General features: G+C 34.2%; 2 protein-coding genes and 1 long non-coding RNA gene across 4 annotated transcripts in view; 1 reads left to right on the top strand and 2 right to left on the bottom strand.

The window, feature by feature from the left end:
• LOC127866297 (acyl-coenzyme A synthetase ACSM3, mitochondrial-like) overlaps window positions 1-25,015 on the top strand; it is a 60,739-nt gene that overhangs the window by 6,102 nt on the left and 29,622 nt on the right. For both annotated transcript variants that reach the window (XM_052406762.1, XM_052406761.1), the window contains exons 2-5: window positions 19,834-20,031; window positions 21,447-21,544; window positions 23,189-23,301; window positions 24,158-24,276. In XM_052406762.1, the coding sequence (XP_052262722.1) occupies window positions 19,840-20,031; window positions 21,447-21,544; window positions 23,189-23,301; window positions 24,158-24,276 (522 nt within the window). In that variant the 5' untranslated portion in view covers window positions 19,834-19,839. The remainder of the gene's footprint in view (window positions 1-19,833; window positions 20,032-21,446; window positions 21,545-23,188; window positions 23,302-24,157; window positions 24,277-25,015) is intronic.
• LOC127866296 (uncharacterized) lies at window positions 3,249-9,075 on the bottom strand. The gene is made up of 5 exons (XM_052406760.1): window positions 7,632-9,075; window positions 6,605-6,787; window positions 6,081-6,191; window positions 5,440-5,526; window positions 3,249-4,348 (listed from the first exon to the last, which is right to left on the bottom strand). Exons 1-5 carry the CDS (start codon window positions 9,057-9,059, stop codon window positions 4,016-4,018), a joined length of 2,142 nt encoding a protein of 713 aa, XP_052262720.1. The 5' UTR covers window positions 9,060-9,075; the 3' UTR covers window positions 3,249-4,015.
• The window catches only part of LOC127866307 (uncharacterized), a 28,834-nt gene continuing 26,965 nt past the window's right edge, over window positions 23,147-25,015 (bottom strand). The window contains exon 2 of the long non-coding RNA XR_008042950.1: window positions 23,147-23,286. This is a non-coding gene — a long non-coding RNA (uncharacterized LOC127866307). The remainder of the gene's footprint in view (window positions 23,287-25,015) is intronic.

The raw sequence follows: 25,015 nt of genomic DNA, 5'->3' as shown, positions 1-25,015 counted from the left end.
AGTTCAAAAGGTCACACGAGGCAATGTTTGAAAAGCCCACAAAAGCTTCCGTTTGTAAAATGGTGATAATTTGCCGACTGTGTAGTTCATATAAACCCTTATTTTGCACAAATCTGGAAGAAACATATATGGATCGAAAACCAACTGCAGATAAGAGCAACAGAACAGTCCTTGTAACTAAGTAACTTTTTTGTTTTAAAATCGCACAAAAGCTGCTGTTTGTAAAATAGATAAAATCACCTTATGTCGGCACACATCTGAAGTACATATGGTTCGAATACCAACTGCGGATAAGAGCAACTAAACAGTCCGGGGCAATTGCACTTTACCGGTACGCACTATAACCCAAACCCTTATAATTAGTGTTAAGTTGCGCAAATTTCGGAATCCATGATGGCAGCGTCCCGGTAAAGTGCAATATAGCCAACATAAATAAGGAGTTAAAGCGAAACTGCACGATTTGTGTCAAATATGTTAATCAGCAATTAAACAACAAACAGGCCATATTAAACGGTTTCATGTGACCGGACGAACTGATGAACTGAACGGTTAGCCCAAAACCCCGCCGAAAACAAATTGTAACATTATCAGTTTCCAGCCTTGCAACCACAAGTTTACCTACGAAGTTCAGATCGGGATTCGAACCCGAACCCACCCATGAGCCATCTAATGATACCGGCCTGGGTTGCTCTACCAATTAAGCTATCTGACCTTTTGAAGAATATGTAGGTAAACTGCAATTCTGTATAATAGCATGAATGACTTGCTCAGCAAAAGTTTACAGTTATTCGCAAATCCCCGCTCAAAGCAAAACACAATTGACTAACATAAAATCTTTTTCTGTAAATTTATAAATCTGTAATCAAAACATCTTCATTCATTTTCATAAGATAATGTTTTATTAATTTTGCATTGCCTTGTGGCTTTAAAATTAAATTAGGAGATTTGTGACGTATATCGTGTGTGGTCATTTCAGTGACGAAAAAAAACTAGTTTAACCTCAAAATATTTAACATACAGTCCACACAAGCTAAACAGGGTCGACACTCTTCGCTGTTATGACATTTTTCGTTTAAATGAAGTCTCTTCTTAGCAAAAATACAAGTAAGGCGGAAAGTGTCGTCCCTCATAAGCCTGTGCGAACTGCACAGGCTAATCTGGGACGACACTGTACGCACATGCATTATGCATACTAATTCGTTGATTTTGGACCAATTCGTACAAGTTTTGACCCGCAGCCTTGGAGCGTTCAAGTCTCTCTCTGGTGTTAAATGCAATATACGTTTACAATCTCATATTTTTGTGCAGTTATTTCAGCTTGTGGCCTTGTTTACAGTAGACGTTTAAAACGATTTTACTACTAGCGAAAGGCAAGTCAGTCTTTCGTTGATTTTTTTGTTCTAAAAAGTGCTTTCTGCAATGCGTGCTTATACTTTTGTAAGATACGCTAAAAAGAAGTACAATTCCTTTTACCAAAATATGAATCAATTTCTGCACACGTGAAATGCAAATTATTTCATTGCGAATGAGATGCTAATAGACTGTTGTAATGACAGCGATGAATTGAAAGAATCTGTTTGTCTTCCATGTACACTATACATGAAAGGAAGGTATCATTGACCTCGTTTATTTTATATATATTATTATGAAAAATTATTCCGTTAAAGGCATAGTCAAACGGAAAAACTTTTCATGGTTATTATAATATATCATTCCTTCACTAAAATGAATGATATATCTTTGGATAGTTGTCAATTTTGTGGTTTAAATTTGAAATGTCATAATATGTAACGTCTCTTACAGAGTATATTATATATACGATTTTGTAGTGACTGTCATGTTTTATACATAGCACACACAATGTACCCATATCCGATTTTTCGTCATTTAAAGTCAAAAGTTTCAGTTGGTTGCATCAAAATATCACTCACTACAAGTTGGTTTTTAACTACTTCAAAAAATGAAAATGTCCCTTAAATTGACTATAGAGGATTTGACACCATTGAGTTAATGCTGTTAGTACAGATGACATAATAGTTTCAGATTTTAATTTGCACCTTTCGCTTAACTCAACGTTCAATGGCACGCGCACTTATTATTGTAACTAATGCAAGCTAAAATTAATATGTGAATACTTTCTAAAAAACAACTATCCTGCGAAAATGGATCTTATTTAATTGTGGTTCCCTCTTATGTTGTCCGTCGACTTAAAGAATAATGTGTCAGTAATAAAAGTATTGTACAGATTCACATGCTTTGTAATAAATGAAAGTTGCAAATGTGTCCAATTCATCTTTGCGCTTAATGTAGCTTCTTTACCTGTGACTACGTGCTTATTTTTTCGAAGAAATGAAAGATTCAAATGTGTCTTATTGATATAATACTACATGCTATACTGCCAGGGTCATGCGAAAATGGATCTTATTTCTTAATATCCAACTTCACACTTAATTAGCGCCGTCTTTATTAAGGCTATGTCTATTTAAAGAACAGATTACGGGGCGCCCAGATTACAGTGAAGTTTATACTAATGTGCAACAATGATGTGGGTCCACTCTCGTTGTTTATTTTAAATGTACATAACAATTTGGCAATAAATGACATCAGTTATTTTCAGTAAATCCAATTTGTTCATAAGGCCACAACAAATTGATGATTTGTTCTACGGATTTTAGCCAAAAAAAAATGGAGCGAGCGAGCGAAATAAAAATAAATTAATTTTTATTCTATTTTTAAAAAAATCACAGGCGAGCGAAGAGCGAAAAATAAAAAATAGATATATTGTCTCTGTAAATTGATATTTGTTGCCAAATAAATGCATGATATCTTCAAAATACAAACACAAGGTCATTTAGTAGTACTAACTTATTTTAACTCTAGTCCAATGTTTGTTAAAGTATGATAAACAAAATATTCTCCAATAGTTATTCTGCTTATTCACAACAGGTAGTGACTACTTAATGTTAACATGGTACACTGTACTTTTCACTAGCAAAGTTATATAAGAAGCTCAGTCTTCTGTCAATGAAAGTTAAATAGCATGACAATAAATAATATGCTAAACATCAAGCGTAAGAAATATCTTCAATTTGTATTAGTTCTAAATATCATAGGTTATAGTAGTATACATTATACTCAAATGCATTACTTTGGTTAGTTTAGCAATGTTAAAATTAGAAATGAGAAGTTTCAGTTTTGTAAAGTAAAAAAAAACATAACTTCCTAATGAAAGAACAATAAGAAACAGATAGTTATTTTATTTTAATATAAAACACATGCCTTTTAATCAAAACTATTTATAGATGTGATTAGTAGGAGCCCTTTATTTTAACATAGCACAGTGACATATATTTGTCTAATTTGAGTGCCAAACAAGAGATGTGTTTGTCAGAAACACAATGCCCCCTACTGCGCCGCTTTGAAAATATATATTTATTTTTTTACATGAACTTGACCTTTCACCACTCAAAATGTGCAGCTCCATAAGATACACATGCATGCCAAATATCAAGTCAATATTGCAAAAAGTATGGCCAATGTTAAAGTTTTCGGACAGACAGACGGACAGTTCAACTGCTATATGCCACCCTACCGGGGGCATAAAACGACTAGTATCAGTTCTAGTATATTTATTAAATGACTAGTACTATAATATATATTTATAACAATAGTAGTAGAACAATATTTAGCGTGACTATTTAAAAAACACATCAATTTACAATAAAACATACTTTTCCAAGAAAAGTGCAATCACAAATGACTAGTATCAACTTTAATCTTAACACAAAACAATTAAAATCTGTAGAAATAGAAATTAAACTGGAAAATACGAAACACTAATATTTTTAAAAGTTAAAGCATTTGCTCTTTATTCCAATCCATGATTTTTCATTTTCAATCACAACATGTTAACATTTATAAACATGATGATGATGGTCATCATAAACACATACTTTTGCTTTGGTCTCATTTACAAACCAAATCAAAGTAAGAACTTTTGAAGGCTTGAATGAGTTCATTTGACTTTTTGTTTTTTTTTTAACTTCTTGGCGCCCCATGTTTTTGCCTCTTTTCCAGAATGTCGACAAGACACACAAATTGGCCTGACAATGGAATATTTTGTATACAAATCTGCAATATATGCATCGTTGTCATCTAACAGACAGTCAGGAGATCCACAGTGGATGCACACTGGTGGTAGGTAATGCCGACACTTGGCTGAGAAATAAGCTGTTTCCACCTCAGAGCTGCAGGTCACGCATCTCCGAACATACAGGTCAGGTGCATCTTCCAACTGATCTCCACAGATATACAAATGGCATGCCTTAATGTTCCGCAAGAATTCCTCCTGCAAGGAAGTGAAATGTTATGGAGCTTTTCACAAAATTGACAGTCATCATTATTCGCCCTATCCAAACAGAAAAAATCTATGGTCTTTTTTTCAGGCTTATAGAAATTCCCAATTTTACCAGCCTGAAGTGCTTGTAAAACTCATAAAACAGATATTAAACAATTTCTAATTTTATTTTCACTATTTTTTTTTCCAAAAAGAATTTGAGCAACTTTAAGCAACTTTAATCAACTGCCATTAGAAGCTTACTTTCAGAAAGATGAAAGTACGAAGAAAATTGCCATGTATTTGAAGGATTAAATAAAATTTAAAAAAAATTGTGTCTGTTATTTTGAACAAAATGTACACAAATGGCTTCGCTCGAAAATTCTGACTCAGGCTAGTAAAATTTCTCATATTACTAAATTTCTATTACTGTAATACTTCTCCAAAGCCTCTTCATAGACATGGAATTGATGGCAGCTATGTCTTGGATAAGTTCAAGAGCACATACATGTAACTAAGGAATAAGTGAACCAATATGTGTGAAAATTGTGTCATGTTAATCTACACTTCATGGTGATTCGCATGCAAACAAATTGCCAGAAGGATTGACCGACAGAGTGACTCCAATAAATTGCCTCCCAACCTTTGTGTTTGCAGCATTATTAGACTTGAAACCTATTCAAATCAAAGCAAAAACGAATGCATTTCCTTCATATTAAGATTATCATTTACCAATGCATTTTTTGTTTTACAACTATTTATATCTTGAATGGGCCTTTGATGGTATGAAATAAAAAACAATGTTTTGCAATGTCAATCTGGTGATATATTAACACATACCGTGTTTGATCAGACATTAACAAAAAATATTCGGGCTCTAAGTTGCAAACCAACAAGCCAAAGAGCTTTTTGCTGATCTGTAAAAATATGTATCATTCATATCAATTTATTGGATCAATACGTGTCTTTTTATAATCCTGCCAAACTGTGTATAACTGTGATGTTTAAATGTTAATTTAGACTCTTAAAAATTATGTAACCAACATGTTATGATCCTATAATGTTGAAACACGCTGTAGATTGTATTTTTACAAAACGTTTACCTGTTGTCGGTCAAGCTTGTTTGGACTGAAGACACATCTTGGCCTGCTACATTCTCCGCAAAGGACAGCATCTCGAAGCTTCTCATTCTAAAACAACATGGAAAGATATAGTGTAATGAAAGCAAAAATATTTTAAAAATGCTTTTTATGGCAAAATGCCCGCTTCAATTTCCAGCCTGCAAAAATGTTGACAACATGATATCATTTTGACATGATCACTTTTTCTCTTGGTGTTGCCAATTGCCAGGTGGAAGAAGGAACGGATGTATACTGCAACAAAAATGCACTTGGAATATTTCTCTGATTTTTATTTTAATATCACAGTTGTAATTCAATGAGGTTTAGTTTAAACCTATTTATTTTAGCTCGATTGCATTGAAAGCCTTAGGCTTTTTTGAAACGCTCTAGAGTCCTTTTCCTGGGACTAGAACCAGTACTTGGTGTCTATGGGGAGATCTAAAGCACGCTCCTACTATGGCAATTGAACCCGTGACCTCTCGGTCGCTAGGCGGACACCATATCCACTTTGCCAAGGCGACCTTACAATAAGGTTTGACAGTTTGACCTAAATATAATAATATAAACATGAAATAAAGTGTTAAGTGATTTGCGAGCTTCTAAAATTTTATAATTATCATTACCCTCAAAATTTCTCGATTCTCTTTATCATGGTTTTGTAATTCCTCATCATAGGTTCCACATGGTCTGGTTGAGGGTCTGTACTTGTCACGGGTCAGGGCTTTCCCAAACAACTGGAATTATTATTATGTTATTATAATTTATATAATTGAATTGGCATGTTTAAACCTTATCTCAAATGTTGCTTCCAGTTTCTAAACACAATAGTCACACATTATCATTTAAATCATTAAATTAACTACATGTCAGCTGGACAAGTTAAGTTAACTAAAATGTCAACAAGGTATATAGTTAAGTATATTTATGCCTTTTTATTAAACAAAAGGCAGAACATAATATGTTGTCAGATCAATGAAGTAAACATGAGTAAATTGATTATTCAAATTTAATTGTAACTATTGACCATTTGCACAGGTACACAACCTTCAAATGCCAAAGTAAGTTTCCAAAATATATTTGTAATTTACACAACTTCATCCATTCAATAAATATGTCATATAATGGAATACAAATGCGATAAATATACCTCACTGAATGGTAGGTAGTGTTCACCATTTTCGTCAGGCTTTGGTTCAGGGAGGAACCTGAGGCGGTCAAAAACATCCTGATCTCGGACTGGGTTGACGGAGCAGTAGCCACATTCATCGGATGAACACTTCTTTAACTGGAAGCAGTAGTGGCTGGATTCTGCATGCCTCTCAAAGAAATCCTTTAGAAGAAAGGACACTGATGTTTATAGACCCTCTTCCATATTAATAACATGTTGTTTTTTTGCCATTTTTTAAACAAGATGTATCTTTATACATAGGTTGATTTTTCATTATAAAATATAATAAACACACGTTTTCATTAATATTGTTAATAAGACAGCATAGCCTTCACAATATCCAATATTTAATAAAAAATGAATAATGTTACCCGGTAAACATTTAACTTTTAAAATTGAATAATTGTGTATTGTTCTGCGAAAACTGGACATAATGCTTGTGCATAAATTGTCATCCCAGATTAGCCTGTGCAGTCCACACAGGCTAATCAGGGACGACAATTTCCGCTTTTATGGAATTTTTCGTTTAAATAATGTCTCTTCTTAGCAAAAATCCAGTATAGGGGGAAAATGTCGTCCCTGATTAGCCTGTGCGAACTGCACAGGCTAATCTGGGACGACACTTTACGCACATGCATTATGCCCAGTTTTCTCAGAAAGCGACACAGTTAAACTTTCCATAACCTAGACAAATTGCTTGCCTGTGCCAGATGCATATTTTAAGGTTGAATGTTAAAAACCTTTATTTGTTTTTCTGTCAGATAATAGTATACGCACTGGCGCATATTAATTTAATGCAAAACAAATACTTAAATTGGAAGTGACATATTAAAAACTAATATAAATATGCATTATGTAACCAGTGACCATAAGCAATTTTAGTAGAGGGCAATATACAGTTATATCAATATAATTTTACTGAGAACAACAATTATTATATCATTTCCAGACAAGCAGGACATTATCTATGCATTTTTCTTTAAAAAATAAATTTAGTTTGTTTTACCTGCAGATGCTTGCTTTTCTTCAATTCAGCGCTTTTTGTGTCAGCTGTGGCTACTGGACTATCTACTCCAAAGCCAACACCAGTGATATCTAAGATGGATGTGATCTCTTCATCTGATACCCCTTTCAAAGTTTTAACAGGGTTTCCTTTCAAGCTCATTTGTGAGAAACGTTTGTTCACAAGATGAACCACTGGTTCCATACTTTTCTTGAAAGCCTCTTTCAGACCATCTTTTAGTCTGGCTTGGTTTCTTACTGCAGTTAGAGAAGACAAGTTTTTAACCATCTGTTCATACTTCTCTTCCATTTCATTTCTGTCTAGCGCAACATGCTGCAAGGCCAAATTTAAAATGGACATGCAACGTTCAGCTGGGTTGGTCCAACTATGTGATGGTGCCGTTCGGAGTGCAATTAGCATGTCCAAATCTAAATGCATGAAGATAAGAGTGAGCGACAACTTAACCGTTTCATAAGTGACTCTATGATCCGGTCCTCCATCAGTATAAAGGCACATGATTGGGGTTCTCAAATTTAATCCATCTGCAGAGTAGGCATCATTTAATCTTACGAGTTCAATAACTTGAGCAGCATGTCTAAATGGGCTAGATGGGCTGAATACCTTTTCTTTTGTTGTCACATGCATGTCCCCTGAAAAGAAGCTGTCTTTCGAGTCCCTAGGAATTTCTGTGACAAGAACAACTGAAGGAACAAGACCGCAAAGATGAAAATCATGGTCAGTGGCAACTAATACAGGTCCCTCTGAAGGTGTTAGAACCTTGTTATGCCCTCTTACTCCAGTCGATATAGGGATTCCTGGTTCTCCCACTGGAACTATTGCCTTGTCGTCCATGCATAAGAACATAGCACTGTCTCTAAACATCACACAAAATTCTTTCATATACTGAAAGTATTTTGCAGCATAGTGTGAATCAGGATGTGAAACTCTTGCCTGGCGTGTCTGCACACGGAATTTAACATTGAACTGACCAGTGTACCTTAAAGCAGTCTTATGAAATGGATTACTGGGACAAAACTGCAGTCGGATCGTTTCATTGCTAGGAATGGGTGTTCCATCAGGCACTCTTTTACAAATGTCATTCTTTAAAGTGTCTATTGAAATTGCCAATGGCAAATACATTTCATCACATTTTCGTCTTTCACTGACCTGTAAAACCTGTTCTTCAAAAAACTTTCCCATTTCTTCAAAAAAGGCATCATAATATGTATCAGAGCCATTAGTTGCTCGTAAATCAATCAATAACTGAGAGTCATCTGCGCCTATGATCTTCGACACCCTTTCATTAATTTCTTTTTCACTGGAAGAATTGGCACTTTCTTCATGCCCTGTTAGGCTAAAATACATGTGTCTAACGACTGACTTTGGGCATTTCACATAACTTATAAACTTGTCAATAAATTCTTGTCTCATAGCCCTGCTTGAGAACGTCGGAGCTCTTCTGAAATTTGAGAGATAACTTTCATGTTGCGGGATGTTTTGTCTTCTGTTTGACCTACTGGAACACTCCAAATGAAATTTAATGTTCCTATGCTTCCTCCATAAGCAACCCTATACAACATTATCGGTTTGGACAAACGAAGGTTTTTGATGAATTTGCGACGTTCAATACGATTATCGGGACAAAACTTGTCAAGGTGCACATAGGTATAATCTGATGTTTTCACTACTGTCTGGTTTAAATGACTATATTCTTCTTTAACATTGGACGGTGTTACAGGATCTATGCAAACCGAGTTCGAGTCACCGCAGTTAGCTGTTTCTCTTTTATGACTTATGTTTTGGTGTTTTTGGTTATCATTTTCAAGTCTGTCTTTGTATTGTTTTAGAGATTCTGCTAATTCACCCATGATTTTGGCTAACACTGTGTTTCGTTTATCACTCAATGATGGCAAACTAAGGGCGGAGTATAGATCACCAACCAATTCGCCAAGTCTGGCTGCCTTTACAATAGGTGGTCTGTGCCTAAGTAATTTGTAGCTGTTGTAATTTTGAAATTTGTTTAATTCAGTTGGAACATGACAACTGGCATCTTTCAGTCTTGCATGGCAGTGATCTACGTACCACAAGGCATTGCTGAGAGATTTTAGGGCTTGTTTTCCACTGTCCTCGACAATATTAGATGGCCATCCACACCCAGTACTTTGGGCCCAATCAATCAAGTCGCAGTACAGGTGTTGTGGACCAGAAAGTTTCTTTACTTTTGAGCTTGTGTTTACTTCATATTTTTTGGGCATAATGTATACCTTGGACTTGTTCATTAAAACTGTGAATGCATTGGAGTTTGAACTTGTTGATGGAAGTCGTGAAGAATTAATTGTATATTCGACCATTTTTTTGTCAAGTTCTACTGCGACATTTAGTTGCATGTTGATGTTCGAAATTTTTATTCTATCGCTACTACCAACTTTACTGCAGATATTTACAGAATTCACGCATTCGGGCGACATTTCGAGGCCTGATGATGATGCGGCTGCGATGAATAAATCGCTAAAATCATCCGTAATCCGGTGACACATTGCCACAGGAGAAAAAAATGAATTACCATTGGTGTCTTTCGCCGACACGACTATGCAGACGAGCGCCGCCATTATTTTACCATAAACCAATCTCATTATTATCGCAAAGCGTTATAAAAGTCGTAAAATACGTAGGCTAAATTAAACTAAATCTGTAAACAAATACATGCGGAGCAAAATTGTTGCTGCGGGCGCGAAATAAAAATAAAAATATTTTTATTTAGTTTTAAGATTTTTAGGTGCGGCAAATCCGACGAACATTTAATCAATTTGTTGTGGCCTAACAGTAGCCAGGTGCCTGAGATAGAGCTGATAAATAGGGATAACCACAGCGGGTGGCTAATACACAGTGTAGACTTCCCTTGTTTTATTATTGGAATTGTTTTTTATCTGATTGGCATTTATGAAGTGTATTAATTCGGGTCTGTTGGCGATCATTTTATGTGCAAAACTGTGTTTCTTACATAATTTCAATCGTTATGCTTTTAAACACAATTTCATGAAACCATTTAATTAAATACATTGGCGCGTTGGAACATGAAGTATAAATCAAGCTGAGTGGTATCAGTTTTTAAATCGCATAACTCGCTTAAATCAACGTTCAATGCCACGCACGCTTCACAAAATTATAAAAACATCACGTGATTCATTATATTTGTTTAAAAAAGTATGTTCACATATTATATGTATTGGTATATTTTGTTTTTGTTTTTAATCAACAAGAAAAAATAAAACATTGTCATATATATAGCGCTTTACCTTTGCAAAATTCTACATTACATAAAGAAGTATCGTATTTGTTAAAGTGAACATGCTTGACATATTTATAATGCATTATTACAAGTATTATAGTGCAAACGGAATTTGACCTTTAACTTTATGCAATCCACATTTTCAAGCGTCGTATTGTAACAGTAGCAGACAACAGGCATCAGGTTAGAATAACTGATGTATTTATTGAACGTGAATAACATCACCAAGTAACATGTTTTGAAATTACAAATAATAGTATAACATTATTCATCTATCAATGGTCATTAAAAGCTATGTTTAAAAGCAAATAATATCAAAATGTTTGCCGAAATAAACAATTGTACTGTGTTTGTGTCACGCTCTATTGGTATTTAAGTCGGTCCATACAATCACCGAAAAGCACTCAATTTCTCTCTATATATGCAATATATCGTTTCTAGCGTGTGTTAACGGGTTTAATTAGTTATTAATGGTTATATGAATGTATGTCTATACTACATTATGCCCAAAATTGGATAAATATCGGCAATAAACCGACCGAATAGCAATTCATGTGAAGACCGAAAAGCAATCAATTTCTCGCTATATAAATGAAAAATTGCGTTTCTATTGTGTGTAACGGATTAAATGAGTTATAAATGGTTATATTTTATGCATACTTATACTACCTTTTGTTTATTATGATGTATTAATGCCCAAAATCGGATAAATATCGGCAATATACAGACCGAAAAGCACTTCATGTGAAGACCGAAAAGCACTCAATTTCTCGCTATATATATGAAAAATTGCGTTTCTATTGTGTGTAAATGGACTAAATTAGATATAAATGGTTATATTTCATGCATATTTATACTACCTTGTGTTTATTATGATGTATTAATGCCCAAAATTGGATAAATATCGGCAATATACCGACCGAAAAGCACTTCATATGAAGACCGAAAACACTCCCGCGACAGCACAGAATCACCGAAAAGCACTCAATGTCTTCATATTTACATGAAAGTAAGCTATAAGTGCCGTTTATAATGGATTGAAAACATGTACGTATTAATTAAGTCATTTATGACTTCGTTAAATATTGATTTAAGTTTAAAGATCACGCACAATAGTATTTTTATTTGCAACCGAAAAGCACTATCGCGCCAGCATAGAATCACCGAAAAGCACTCAATTATTCTATATATACATGAAAGTAAACTATAAGGGCCGATTTTAATGGAGTGAAAAAATGTACATATTTATTAAGTCAATAATGACTTCGTTAAATATTGATTTAAGTTTAAAAATAAAAAAGGCAGTTCTTCTTTTCATTTGCATCAAATTAAAGGTTAAAGTCCGATTGTTTAAAAAAACTGCTATTTTATGAATATATATCAAGCACGTACACAAAAAATACGATATTTCTTTATTTAATGTAGAATTTTGAAAAAGTAAAGCGCTTTATACATAACAATGCTTCTTTCTGGTACTTCTTGAGTAAATTAACAACAATGTATAGCATATTATATTTGTACATAATTTATAAACAGAACTATGCGCGTCCCATTGAACGTTGAGTTAAGCGAGAGTTGAGAATTAAATTACACATTCATTGTTTCATTTTTTTTTAATTTAAATGATTGAAAAATTATGTCAGAAAACCAGCTTTTCGCATTAAATGACCTTTAACAAAACGCCATCAGACCCGAATGAATACACGTCATTTATTCCAAGCAGGTAAATAACAAATACGACAATAAAACAGGGGAAGTCTACACTGTGTATTAGCAACCTGCTGTGTATCAGCTCAATACACAGGAACATGGCCATAATGGCTACTGTACTGGAAAAATTGGATTTACAGTCAAAATAACCAATTTCGTTTAAGTCTACACTGTGTATTAGCAACTTGCTGTGGTGATCTTATCATCTCAATAAACAGGAACATGGCTACTGTACTGAAAAAATTGGATTTACAGCCAAAATAACTGATTTCATTTATTGCTGAAGTGGTGTGTAATTTAAATTAACAACGAGCATTGATCCACCTCACCGTTGCACAGTATATTAAATTAATTAATTTAATGAACTAATTAAAGACGGCGCTAATAAAGTGCGAAGGTGGAAATTAAGAAATAAGATATATTTTCGCATGACACTGAATACACATGATACATGGATAGAATATAAATAAGACACATTTGAATCTTTCATTTCTCCAACAAAATAGCACGTAGTCACATATATAAGATAGCTTAAAGACCAGAAAACAATATAAGTTAGACACATTTGCATCTTTCATATCTTAAAAAAACAAACACGTGAATCTAAAGCAATACATTTATTACTGACACTACCTATTCTAAATGTCGGCGGACAGCATAAGTTCAAAGAAGGAACCACAATTAAATAAGATCCATTTTCGAATGATAATGATTGTATAGCAAGTAGTCATATATTAATTCTAGCTAAACTTGCATTAGTTAAAATAATTGTGTTCATTAAGTTCACATCAATCTGTTCTGTAAATAGAGATAGAACAGATTAAAGACGGCGCGTGCCTTTGAACGTTGAGTTAAGCGAGAGGTGCGAATGATATTACACATAATTAAAAACTGATACTATTGTGTCACCTTGAATTGTGCTAACATCGATAACTCAAAAGTGTCTCGATGCTCGCGCAATAAATGCTTTTAATGGAACGATTAAAATCGCTATTATTAATACAAAGCACATTAACTAAAAGTCATGCTGCAATTTCTATTTAAGAGTTTCACGTCAATTAGAAATACTTAAAACATTTACACCAATTTACGTATAAGATGATAAACAGCAGTGCTTTTCGGTTGGTACATTGCCGATGTATTTATAACTTGCTACCAGTTGATTATAACTATATATTTTATTTGATATTTTACATGACTGTCTCAGTACTCTAAGCCGAAATGATCCGTAAACTAAAAAAGTTTCTTTGTGTCGTATTACTTAAACTAAATTTTGATTCACATCGTGCATCGAATCATTTCTGTCGGTTATGTCGGTTGATATTCATTTTTTTCTGGGATTGTTTTAGTATGATGCTGCTGCATTTGCAAATATATAACAGAACAAAACAGAATAGTTTATTTTTTACTTAAGCATGTGAAGCTCATCGTTATTAACATACATACTTTGACTTAAGCATGTGAAGCTCATCGTTATTAACATACATATAAATAACAGCATGCGTTGAAGTACACACAAAAACACACATCATTTTAAGGAATAAATAATCTAAATAAACACGAAATATATTTCGTGAACATATTTCGTGAGAATGGTACATGGATGGGTTTAATACACAGTGGTCACACAATGTTATGCATATAGGTTTACAAAAATATAGATACAGTTACATATTTCTGACCTTATTTTTGTGTGAAAAATGTATTTCTATTTAACACTACATATATATGACATTTTCTCTTATTTTAAAGCATGTTAAACAATACATGGCTAGCTTTCTTAATACAGTTTTGTTTGTGCTATTAAGTAGTTTAATAAACGTGAACATATTTGGTCGGATTCTTTAATATTTCGGAATTAATGCATTCCTAACATCATTATAATAAGGACATTTAAGAACAAAGTGAAATTCATCCTCGATGTCATTTAGGTTACATAATATACATTTGCGTTGATCTCTGTCAATAAGTGTATATTCAGTTATTATCCTTTATAAAAGTGCGGCTCGTGTGAATTTGTGAATAGCAGAAGCATTTGTCTGCTTAATTAAGATCCGTGTTAGTGTTCGTGTGTCGTATGAATAGATATCGTTGCAGGAAATTACAATGATCCGTAAATTTAAGATCTGTACAGTATTTACGAAATCAGAATGAAGTATCTGGCTTATTTGGTATTTTTCCACACATCTTTTTCTTAACTTTTATTTAATTTAAATCCGTTTATAGGAACTATATATATATATATATATATATATATAGCTAGAAATTGAGTGCATTTCGGTCTTCATAGGAAAAGCATTTCGGTCTCGGTATATTGCCGATATTTATCCAATTTTGTAGTATAGACATACAATCATATAACCATTAATTAACTAATTAAACCCGTTAACACACACTAGAAACGATATATTGCATATATATAGCGAGAAATTATATATATATATATAATTATATATACTGTGCACGGTACTTACCGAAAAGAAAGGCGCAACTTCAAAAACGTCCCTCTCGTACATAAACTGGAGCGTTTTATATCCAGAATAGGAGAACACTGTGTACGATCCCTTACACAAATAATCAGACAAGTACTTTGTCTGGCTATGTCCCACTACTAAAGGCATTGTTAGTAAATAAAATCAAACACAACAATTCGAACACAAGGTCAATTAACACACTTTATATCAACATCGATTCATAAAATGTTTATATGATTTATATCGTGATCAAAGCTAGACTTGTATTGCAGTTATGATTTTTTCTTAACAAAAAACTTCTTATTTAAGTATTCGGATCGGAACGGTTTGACAACAAGCTGTATATCTACCCAAGACACAAATCTTCGATTGACAGTAAGTAAGAACAACATGCCAAGAGCAGATATACATAAGTGGCACTAACCTGTGATCGCGACCATTGTATCCTTAATTGGCAGTTGTTGTTACTGTGTCCCCGGAAAATTTCAGGGTATTGCATGAACCATGTCACCAAATTGACATTTAACTGGTAATATCAATGTCAAAAGTAGCAGTAACAGACGGAGTTACCGTGACTTAGTGGTCTAAGGTGCCCATCTACCTACCCAGGGGTTGTGGATGGATATGGCATCTTTTCATATTGGTATTAACACGGCTGTAGGAATAGGTGCATTGTTTACATTACAATGGTATCAAATAATGTATGGTCGGTTGGGAAAGTGATGGTTTTATCACCTTTTCCGGGTAGTCCTATAGGCATTTGCGCGTGTAAAAAACGTTAAAATAGGCCGACTTTGACCGCGATTTACAGGCTGAATCTGAACCTGCCTTAAAATATTTTTACATGGTTAGAAACTGTGGAGGTTCTCCTGTACTACAATACCATTATAATTAATATCGAGTCAATAATACTGTTTTTATAACCCCGTTTACCTTTTCCGGGTTTTCCTTGATGCATTTCCGTGTGTAAAAAAAACCGTTAAAACAGGCTGACTTTGACCGGGATTTACAGGCGGACTCTGACCCTTCCATAAATTATTTTGACATTGTTAATAACTGTGGAGTATCTTCTTTACAACGGTACCATTATAATTAATATCGGACGAATAATAATGCATTTATAACCATTTTCGCTTTGATGCTTCGCCTTAATTCATATTATGCTTTCTCACAATCTTTTTTACATATTTAGAAACAGTGGAAGAATACCGTAACAACGGTACCAAAAATGTATGGTCGGTTGGAAAAAGGATGCTTTTATAACCCCTTTTAGCTTTTCCGTGTTTTCCTCAAGACATTGTTCTGTGTAAAAAAACACGGTATTTTTCGGTCAACTTTTACCGCACAGCGATTTACAGGTTGACACTGTCCCTGCCATAAAATATTTTAACATCATTAGAAACTGTGGAGGTCCTTCTTTGCAACTGTACCATTATAATTAATATCGAACGAATAATAATGCATTTATAACCATTTATATCGGTTCCGGGTTTTCTTTACGGCATTTGCGTGTGTAAAAAAACCCGTTAAAACAGGCCGACTTTGTCCGCGATTTACAGGCCGACTCTGACCCTGCCATAAAATATTATATATATTATTAGAAACTGTAGAGGATCTTCTTTACAACGGTACCATTACAATTAATATCGGACGAATAATACTGCATTTATAACCATTTATATCGGTTCCGGGTTTTCTTTACGGCATTTGCGCGTGTAAAAAAACCCGTTAAAACAGGCCGACGTTGTCCGCGATTTACAGGCCGACTACGACCCTGCCATAAAATATTTTGATATGGTTAAAAACTGTAGAGGATCTTCTTTACAACGGTACCATTATAATTAATATCGGACGAATAATAATGCATTTATTACCATTTGTATCGGTTCCGGATTTTCTTTACGGCATTTGTGTGTGTAAAAAAACCCGTTAAAACAGGCCGACTTTGTCCGCGATTTACAGGCCGACTACGACCCTGCCATAAAATATTTTCATATGGTTAGAATCTGTAGAGGATCTTCTTTACAACGGTACCATTATAATTAATATCGGACGAATAATAATGAAGTTATAACCATTTATATCGGTTCCGGGTTTTCTTTACGGCATTTGCGTGTGTAAAAAAAACGTTAAAACAGGCCGACTTTGTCCGCGATTTACAGGCCGACTACGACCCTGCCATAAAATATTTTGATATGGTTAGAATCTGTAGAGGATCTTCTTTACAACGGTACCATTATAATTAATATCGGACGAATAATAATGAAGTTATAACCATTTATATCGGTTCCGGGTTTTCTTTACGGCATTTGCGTGTGTAAAAAAAAACCGTTAAAACAGGCCGACTTTGTCCGCGATTTACAGGCCGACTACGACCCTGCCATAAAATATTTTGATAAGGTTAGAATCTGTAGAGGATCTTCTTTACAACGGTACCATTATAATTAATATCGGACGAATAATAATGAAGTTATAACCATTTATATCGGTTCCGGGTTTTACCTAAAAGATTTCCGGGTTTTCCGGATATTTCCGGGTTTTATACCTCACCTGCTTTGCTTGGGCAGGTATAAAACCCGGAAATATCCGGAAAACCCGGAAATCTTTTAGGTAAAACCCGGAACCGATATAAATGGTTATAACTTCATTATTATTCGTCCGATATTAATTATAATGGTACCGTTGTAAAGAAGATCCTCTACAGATTCTAACCATATCAAAATATTTTATGGCAGGGTCGTAGTCCTCTGTAGAGGATCTTCTTTACAACGGTACCATTATAATTAATATCGGACGAATAATAATGAAGTTATAACCATTTATATCGGTTCCGGGTTTTCTTTACGGCATTTGCGTGTGTAAAAAAAAACCGTTAAAACAGGCCGACTTTGTCCGCGATTTACAGGCCGACTACGACCCTGCCATAAAATATTTTGATAAGGTTAGAATCTGTAGAGGATCTTCTTTACAACGGTTCCATTATAATTAATATCGGACGAATAATAATGAAGTTATAACCATTTATATCGGTTCCGGGTTTTACCTAAAAGATTTCCGGGTTTTCCGGATATTTCCGGGTTTTATACCTCACCTGCTTTACGTCAATTCACATTTTTGTTACGGTTCACGTGTTGTTTACAGTACTGTTAGCAGACTAGAAAAGTTCTAGTTTATTTAGCTTTGCGTTTAGAAGTAACTGTAAGTCTGGAGGACAGAGGCAACGTTGACCTGTGTTTGCTGACTAAGACCTGGAGGAGATTGACTTATTTTTTCATTAATAATCAAACAATGGCACACATCGACATTAACTTGATTAAGACTTTAATTAGACTTTAATTGCTGTGATCATTTTGTAAAATGTGCAAAAATAAAAAATAAAGTTTTTTGGTGTATCATTTTGATCTTTATTAAAATATATGAGGTTTACAGTTAATGTGATATTTCATGTTTGGGCAAGTGGCATTATGTTCAGGGCAAGTAGATTTTCTAAGTACTTGCCCAGCAGGGTAAGTTGGTTTTTAGGTTAATGTTGAGCCCTGAGATGCACCTTCATCAGTTCTACACGCCACAACCATTTTTGGTCACTAGGTCAAAGATCAAGGTCACTGTGACCTCTAATATAAAACTTTAACAATTAGGCTCTAAAATTAAAGTGCTTTTCTTCTGACAAGCTTTCATTTATTTAAAACTGCACCAGGGGTTTTTCAGCACTGTCTGCGCCTCCGGAAAACGGAGGCACTCACAAAGCAAATGACCCGATCCCAAACCAAAATTATAAAAAAAATCCCAATTTCCAAAAACATTATTTAAGAATGAAGTGCCTTATAACTTGTGTGACTAACCTGTGTTCTTTTTGTCAAAAATATCTGCTATAATTAAGGTTTTGACTGTTCAGTTCTTATCTCAGAGTGTAACTGTAACTGAAAAACAAAACTGCAGTACTTGAATAAACGTTGAACATGCCAAATATTGCATCTGTTTATATTAAGAAGACAAAATAACAAATAAAAACACATTTATTTGTTAAACCACTAAATTATTTAAGCATGATAAGTTCACAATTTTTTCCCAAATGAGCCGTTTCATTGAAGCAAAAATTCCCAAAATGGCCAATTTTGTCGATAAAAAATTCTCAATTTTGTCAGACTCCTTTTCCCAAAATAGGCAGAAAACCCCTTCTGCACCCACAGCCGAGATTTGGCACCTGCTATGCGGTGCTCTTGTTTCAACTGTCTTTTTGAGAAATTGATGATAAGTTTTCCCACTTTGGTTCTTGAATCTACTATTGGAACACTAGAACAGACCTACCTCAGCTTATTGCATGTTAAGTTCTTGCCATGTTCACTACAACAAGGTTTTATTTCACATTCTGTAAAACACACACACATATTTTTTATAAATTCTTAAAGAGTGTTATTTAGCTTGTTGAAACATAATGCATGCATTCTTTTTTGAATCAATCTGACAATTATTTTGACTTTTTTTCATTTTACTAAACTGTGAACAAATCCCTTTTAGAATTATTTCTTACATCTGTAAAGTGGGAGTTGATATTTGCCATTCACACACATTTAGTTCTTTTTCTTTATAGATGATTAAAAAAAATTTAAGCATGTTATTTTTGTTTTTTGTACATCATGTTTCATAATAGAATCAATACACAATATTGTTTAATGCAAGTCCATAAGCAATTATGACAACAAAATTATTTTTATGTATTGTTTTTATGTAGGTAAAAATGAGGTATCTTGGTATACTGCGTTTGCTGAACAAAGATGTAAAGTCAATTACTCCAATCACATCCAGCTTTGCTACGTATCAATCAGACAAATGGGATTATGCTACAGAGAAGAAGTCCTTCCGACTGACCTGCCCTAAACACTTCAACTTTGCCAGAGATGTTATTGACAAGTGGGCACACACTGAAAAGGTTGTGGCAAAAGCTGTGATAGAAAATCATTAATAGGATTTGTTATTACTGTAGCAAGCGTTGAATATTTTTAATGATATTTATGTTGGAAATACAATTAAATAACAATGCTATTGAAATTCAATAATTTGTTGAAAGGCAAAATCAAAATTTAGGTATGCACATGTTTTATTATTGTCATTTATTCATAGGATATATGTCAATTAGATTCGTATTCGAGTGTCTTTATCCAAGTCTAAATTCATCATCTAAAAGTCTTGTTACTTCAAACTTGCATAAGTGATCCACTTCAATAGTTTTTTTAAATGTACTAAGAAAAAAACCTTCTAATACATCTTTGTCATCAACACAAACTTGAAGTGCTGAATTTCTCACAAGCTTTGCTTTTCACTCTGTTTTGCCCTTTTGTTTTAGCTTGCCTGAGCACTACAATGTCAAGGTGATCTTTTATGTAGACTGTGCATCATGAGTTTTCAACTAATGCCTTGTTTCAATCCGCCTTGTTTCAATCAACATTTATTGCCCAATCATTTAGAAACTTGCTTAGAACGTTTGTTCCAATCCTACTTTGTCAGACTTTCAGTTTAAAGTCGGGTCATGTGGGATCAAAAAACAAAAACTAGATTAAATTAAATAAACGGCTTGTGAACAATCTAGAGGCTTTAATTAATGTATTATCTTAATCAACCTTACTCTGAACATTTGTCCCAATTATATCCAAACCACTTAGTTTGAAAATGTCAGTTGATAAACATGGCTGCCAGGGGCAAGGAAGTTGTCCTTAATTGGCTATAGTAAAACCATGTGACTACTCTAGGAGTCACATTTTTTTGCCAAAGCTTGTGATCACTTTAGAGCAATATTTATTGCCTATGGTAATCTTTATGAAACCTAAACAGAAGTGTTGTCACAGTGATATCTCGCTGCAGTACAAAATTAGGTCATGTTGGTTCAAAGACTAGAAATCTAGATCAAATTAAGGAAAATGCTTGGGAAAACTATAGGGCCTCATTTATTGTCATATCTTCATAAAACTTTCCAACCATTTCAAAACTGGTTCATGTAGAGTCAAATCATATTTTTCAGGTCAAAGTAAAGAAAAAGCTTGTCAAAACTCAGCTGAGTTTTAAACTGGGCCACTTAACTTATAATGTAGATCACTAGGTCAAAATTTTGAAAATGCTTGTTGACACTCTAGAGGCTACATTTATATTCAAATCTAAGTGAAAGTTTGTAAGAACGCTTGTCCAAATAATGTTTCAAACTAATTTTATCAACAAGTCTGATAAGTTCCTCACTTTTGGTGTAAATTTGCTTATTTTTATTCAATTTCATATTTTTCGGAAGGTATAACCCAAACAATAAAAACTATGAGCAAAGTTAATCAGACTAAATGACCAGATTTGTTATTATAGTTTGGCAGGAGTGGAGGTAACCCAGCACTCTGGTGGGTGAATGACAAAGGGAGGGAACTCAAATGGTCGTTCCAGGAAGTGTCACATCAGTCAAAACTGTACGTTATCGTATGCCTTTAATATTTTAAGTTAGTGCCCAAACAATTAAGCAGGTTTATAGCTTTGGTTTTTTGAAACAGATGTAACTCCCATATAAGCATATAAAGATTTACATTTTTCAAGAAGCAATGCATGTTTCTTTCTACAATGCAACATTTGTAAGCCCCCAAAGGGATGCATTTAGTTTCTGAACTGGATGTCTGCCAGTCTATCTGTGAGTCCCCACTTTTTTGGTTTCTGCTTCTTTTATCTTATTGTTGCCAGAATTTTTGAAGATATTTTTACCATAAAATGGCAAATATCAATAACAGCAAAATCACACCTGCAACTTTGAAGTTATGGACCTTGATTGTCTCAGAACTCAAGGTTTCTTACTTGACCTGTTATTAACTTGTGGTCTCGCCAAACTTTCTGAATATGTGAATAAGCATAAAGTGAAGGCCAAGTACCTTTAATACTCAATCATATTTCTACCTGCTCATATATCAGTGGTTATAAAGTGTTATTAACATTTTCCATTTTGTGCATATATTCACTTGATAAATTGAGTCAATTTTATAAGAAAATTGCAAAACTAAAATCTGTGTTCGTAAAATTACAACTACATCTTATCCTGTTTTTTATTCTATGGCAAAAGTATCTGTTTTAATGGTTTTAATTTATTAAAGGTAAAGATATTCTTTTTTAAATGTTGTAAATAACATTGATTACTTTTCATAAACAACACATTCACCAAATATATGTCTGCCGTAAAAAAGATCTTCATCAAATAAATAAGCCAAATGTTTTTTTTATTATATATCAGCCTATAATACAGACAAAGATGTTTAAATTAATTATAATCAAAGAAATGATACTTGTAGGTCATACTTTGTTGATTAATACCCCACAGCTGGAAGTTTAGATACATACAGGTTAAGTCATGAGTGCAAACCTCTTAATTCAAGATTAAAATGATTAACTAAGACAATCTCTATTCGATTTTAACATAATTTCATTCTCTCTGTGAATAAACTGGTTAAGTGTGAGCCTATTGAATCTCATGAAGAAATGTTTAACCTTTAAAACAGTTTGCATTCAACCCTCAAAGTCTTTATTATGTGTTGAAAAGTTGTAAATCCAAGCTACATCCAATATTGTGTAGTATTTATTTGTTTGCATCAAGTTATAATTTGACACAACTGGAAACCATCATAAATGGATGTTGGGCATGTAACACCTATCTCACTTCCAGGTCAAGGTCACCGTTGGAGATCAAAGGTCAAAGTTGGGAATAAAATAGCTTGGCAATTGCTACCACATCCTTATCTTTGTCAGATATTAGTGGATTTTAAAACCAGTTGTTAAACATTGAATTATCATAAGACAACTTGATGGGATCCCTAACTCAAACATCAAGGTCTCATTTTAGAGATTAAAGGTCAAATTTGTTCTAAAAACAGCTGTTCTGGATTGAAACTTGTCATTCATCATGCTAATTTAAAATCACTAACCAGTAATGACAACTATTATGAGACAACATGTCATCTGTAAAGCGTGTCTCTCTTCTAAAATAACTGGCCAGAAATGATCATTGTCCGAAATAACCATCATAAGAAGACTGTGTGTTTATCATCTTTATATATTCAATAACATTTTTCCAGTGTTGCCAATGTGTTGCTGGGTCCATGCAGGCTACACCCCACTGATATTGTGATAGTCATGCTTCCCAGGGTTCCTCAGTGGTGGGCAATAAACGTTGCTGCAATCAGAGCAGGTATGGACATATGTTAGGGCTCTATAGAATATATAGAAGAGGCATAGTAGAGTGTCAGCTACAAAAGCACTCAAAGCCGTAATGGCACTGCGTGAGTGCTGTGAGTAAGAGAGGTACATACCTTGTATTTTTGTCCCCTACCGGTTTCACCGGATGGGACTTATTGTTTGCGCTCTGTGAGTCTGTCTGTTTGTCACATTTTTCTGGATCCTGCGATAACTTTAAAAGTTCTTCATATTTTTTCATGAAACTTGAAACATGGATAGATGGCAATATGGACATTATGGGCATCATTTCATTTTGTTCCTACATCAAAAATTCTGGTTGCCATGGCAACCAAAAAATAATAATTCTGACAATGATGGAGCCAGTAGGGGACATATATTGCTTGGCAATAGTCTTGTCCTTATTTGTGTCTTGTCTGAAAACAAGTACACTATTGGTTCATTCAAATTTGTAAATGGTCAGGATGGTCAATTTAATATCGTACCAAGGCCCTTATTCACCAAACAATTAAAGTCTGAGAATAAAAAATATTCTTTTAATTGGACTATACATGAATTGCTTTAATTTTGAGTCAAACTTGGCATAAACAACCTCTATGTACACCTTTCTTTAAGTAAAATTTTGTGTTAACAACATAACTTTCAATTGTAACCTGTATATATTGGTTCGAAGTAAATTCTCTATTCCCAATTCCAAGAATAGATTTGTTAATTCAGGCCCGAGTTAACTTAAGAATAATTCTGAATAAAAATGCAAAATTAAAGAACATGTTTTTTTAAGGTATGAATTTGTTTCCATAAAATGTATGCCATTTAGCCGTATGCTATTCAAGTGTTTGTCTCCATGGTAGGTGTGATTCTTAGCCCTGGAACGACCCTGCTGCGTCCAGGGGACATCAAGTACAGAGTGAACGCATCTGGGGCCAAGTGTCTAATCACCAATGCAGACTGTGCTGATAGTGTGGATGAGGTTAGACATAATACTGTGGAGAGTACTGATTATGGGTTTGTGGGTATATACATGTTATATGTATAAATTTTTAGCTCACCTGAGCACAACGTCGTCATGGTGAGCTTTTGTGATCGCCTTTTGTCCGTCGTGCGTCGTCCGTCATCAACATTTTGCCTTGTGAACACTCTAGAGGCCACATTTATTGTCTGATCTTCATGAAACTTGGTCAGAACATTTGTCCCATTGATACCTCGACTGAGTTCGAAACTGGGTCATGCTGGGTCAAAAACGAGGTAACTAGGTTAAAAAAAAGAAAAACCTTGTGAACACTCAAGAAGTAACATTTGATGCCCAATCTTCATGTAACTTTGTCAAAATGTTTGTCTAAATGATATGTTGGTTGAGTTCAAAAATGGTTCCGGTCCGTTGAAAAACATGGCCGCCAGGGGGCGGGGCAATATTCCTTATATGGCTATAGAGAAACCTTGTGAACACTCTAGAAGTCACAATTTTTGCCCAATCATCATGAAACTTGGTCAAAACATTGGTTTCATTGATATCTTGGACAAGTTCAAAAATGGTCCAGATCGGTGAAAAAAACATGGCCGCCAGTGGGCGGGGCAGTGTTCTTTATATGTATATAGTGAAAACATGTGAACACTTTAGAAGTCACATTTTTGGTCCAATGTTCATGAAATTTGGTCAGAACATGTGTTTTCTGGATATGACGATTGGTTTCGAAAATGGTTTGGATCGG

This window comes from Dreissena polymorpha, chromosome 2, assembly GCF_020536995.1.
Source record: "Dreissena polymorpha isolate Duluth1 chromosome 2, UMN_Dpol_1.0, whole genome shotgun sequence".
NCBI classification, from domain to species: Eukaryota; Metazoa; Mollusca; class Bivalvia; order Myida; family Dreissenidae; genus Dreissena; species Dreissena polymorpha.
This window is presented reverse-complemented; position numbering and strand designations above follow the sequence as displayed.

What these genes read in the sequence shown, in the direction of transcription:
- LOC127866296 (XM_052406760.1), bottom strand. Translation starts at nt 9,059, where the DNA reads ATGAGACAAGAATTTATTGACAAGTTTATAAGTTATGTGAAATGCCCA. An exon ending in ACTACCTACCATTCAGTGAG is followed by an intron (nt 6,192 to 6,604) that starts GTATATTTATCG and finishes TAATAATTCCAG; the next exon opens with TTGTTTGGGAAAGCCCTGAC. An exon ending in AGAATCGAGAAATTTTGAGG is followed by an intron (nt 5,527 to 6,080) that starts GTAATGATAATT and finishes ATGTTGTTTTAG; the next exon opens with AATGAGAAGCTTCGAGATGC.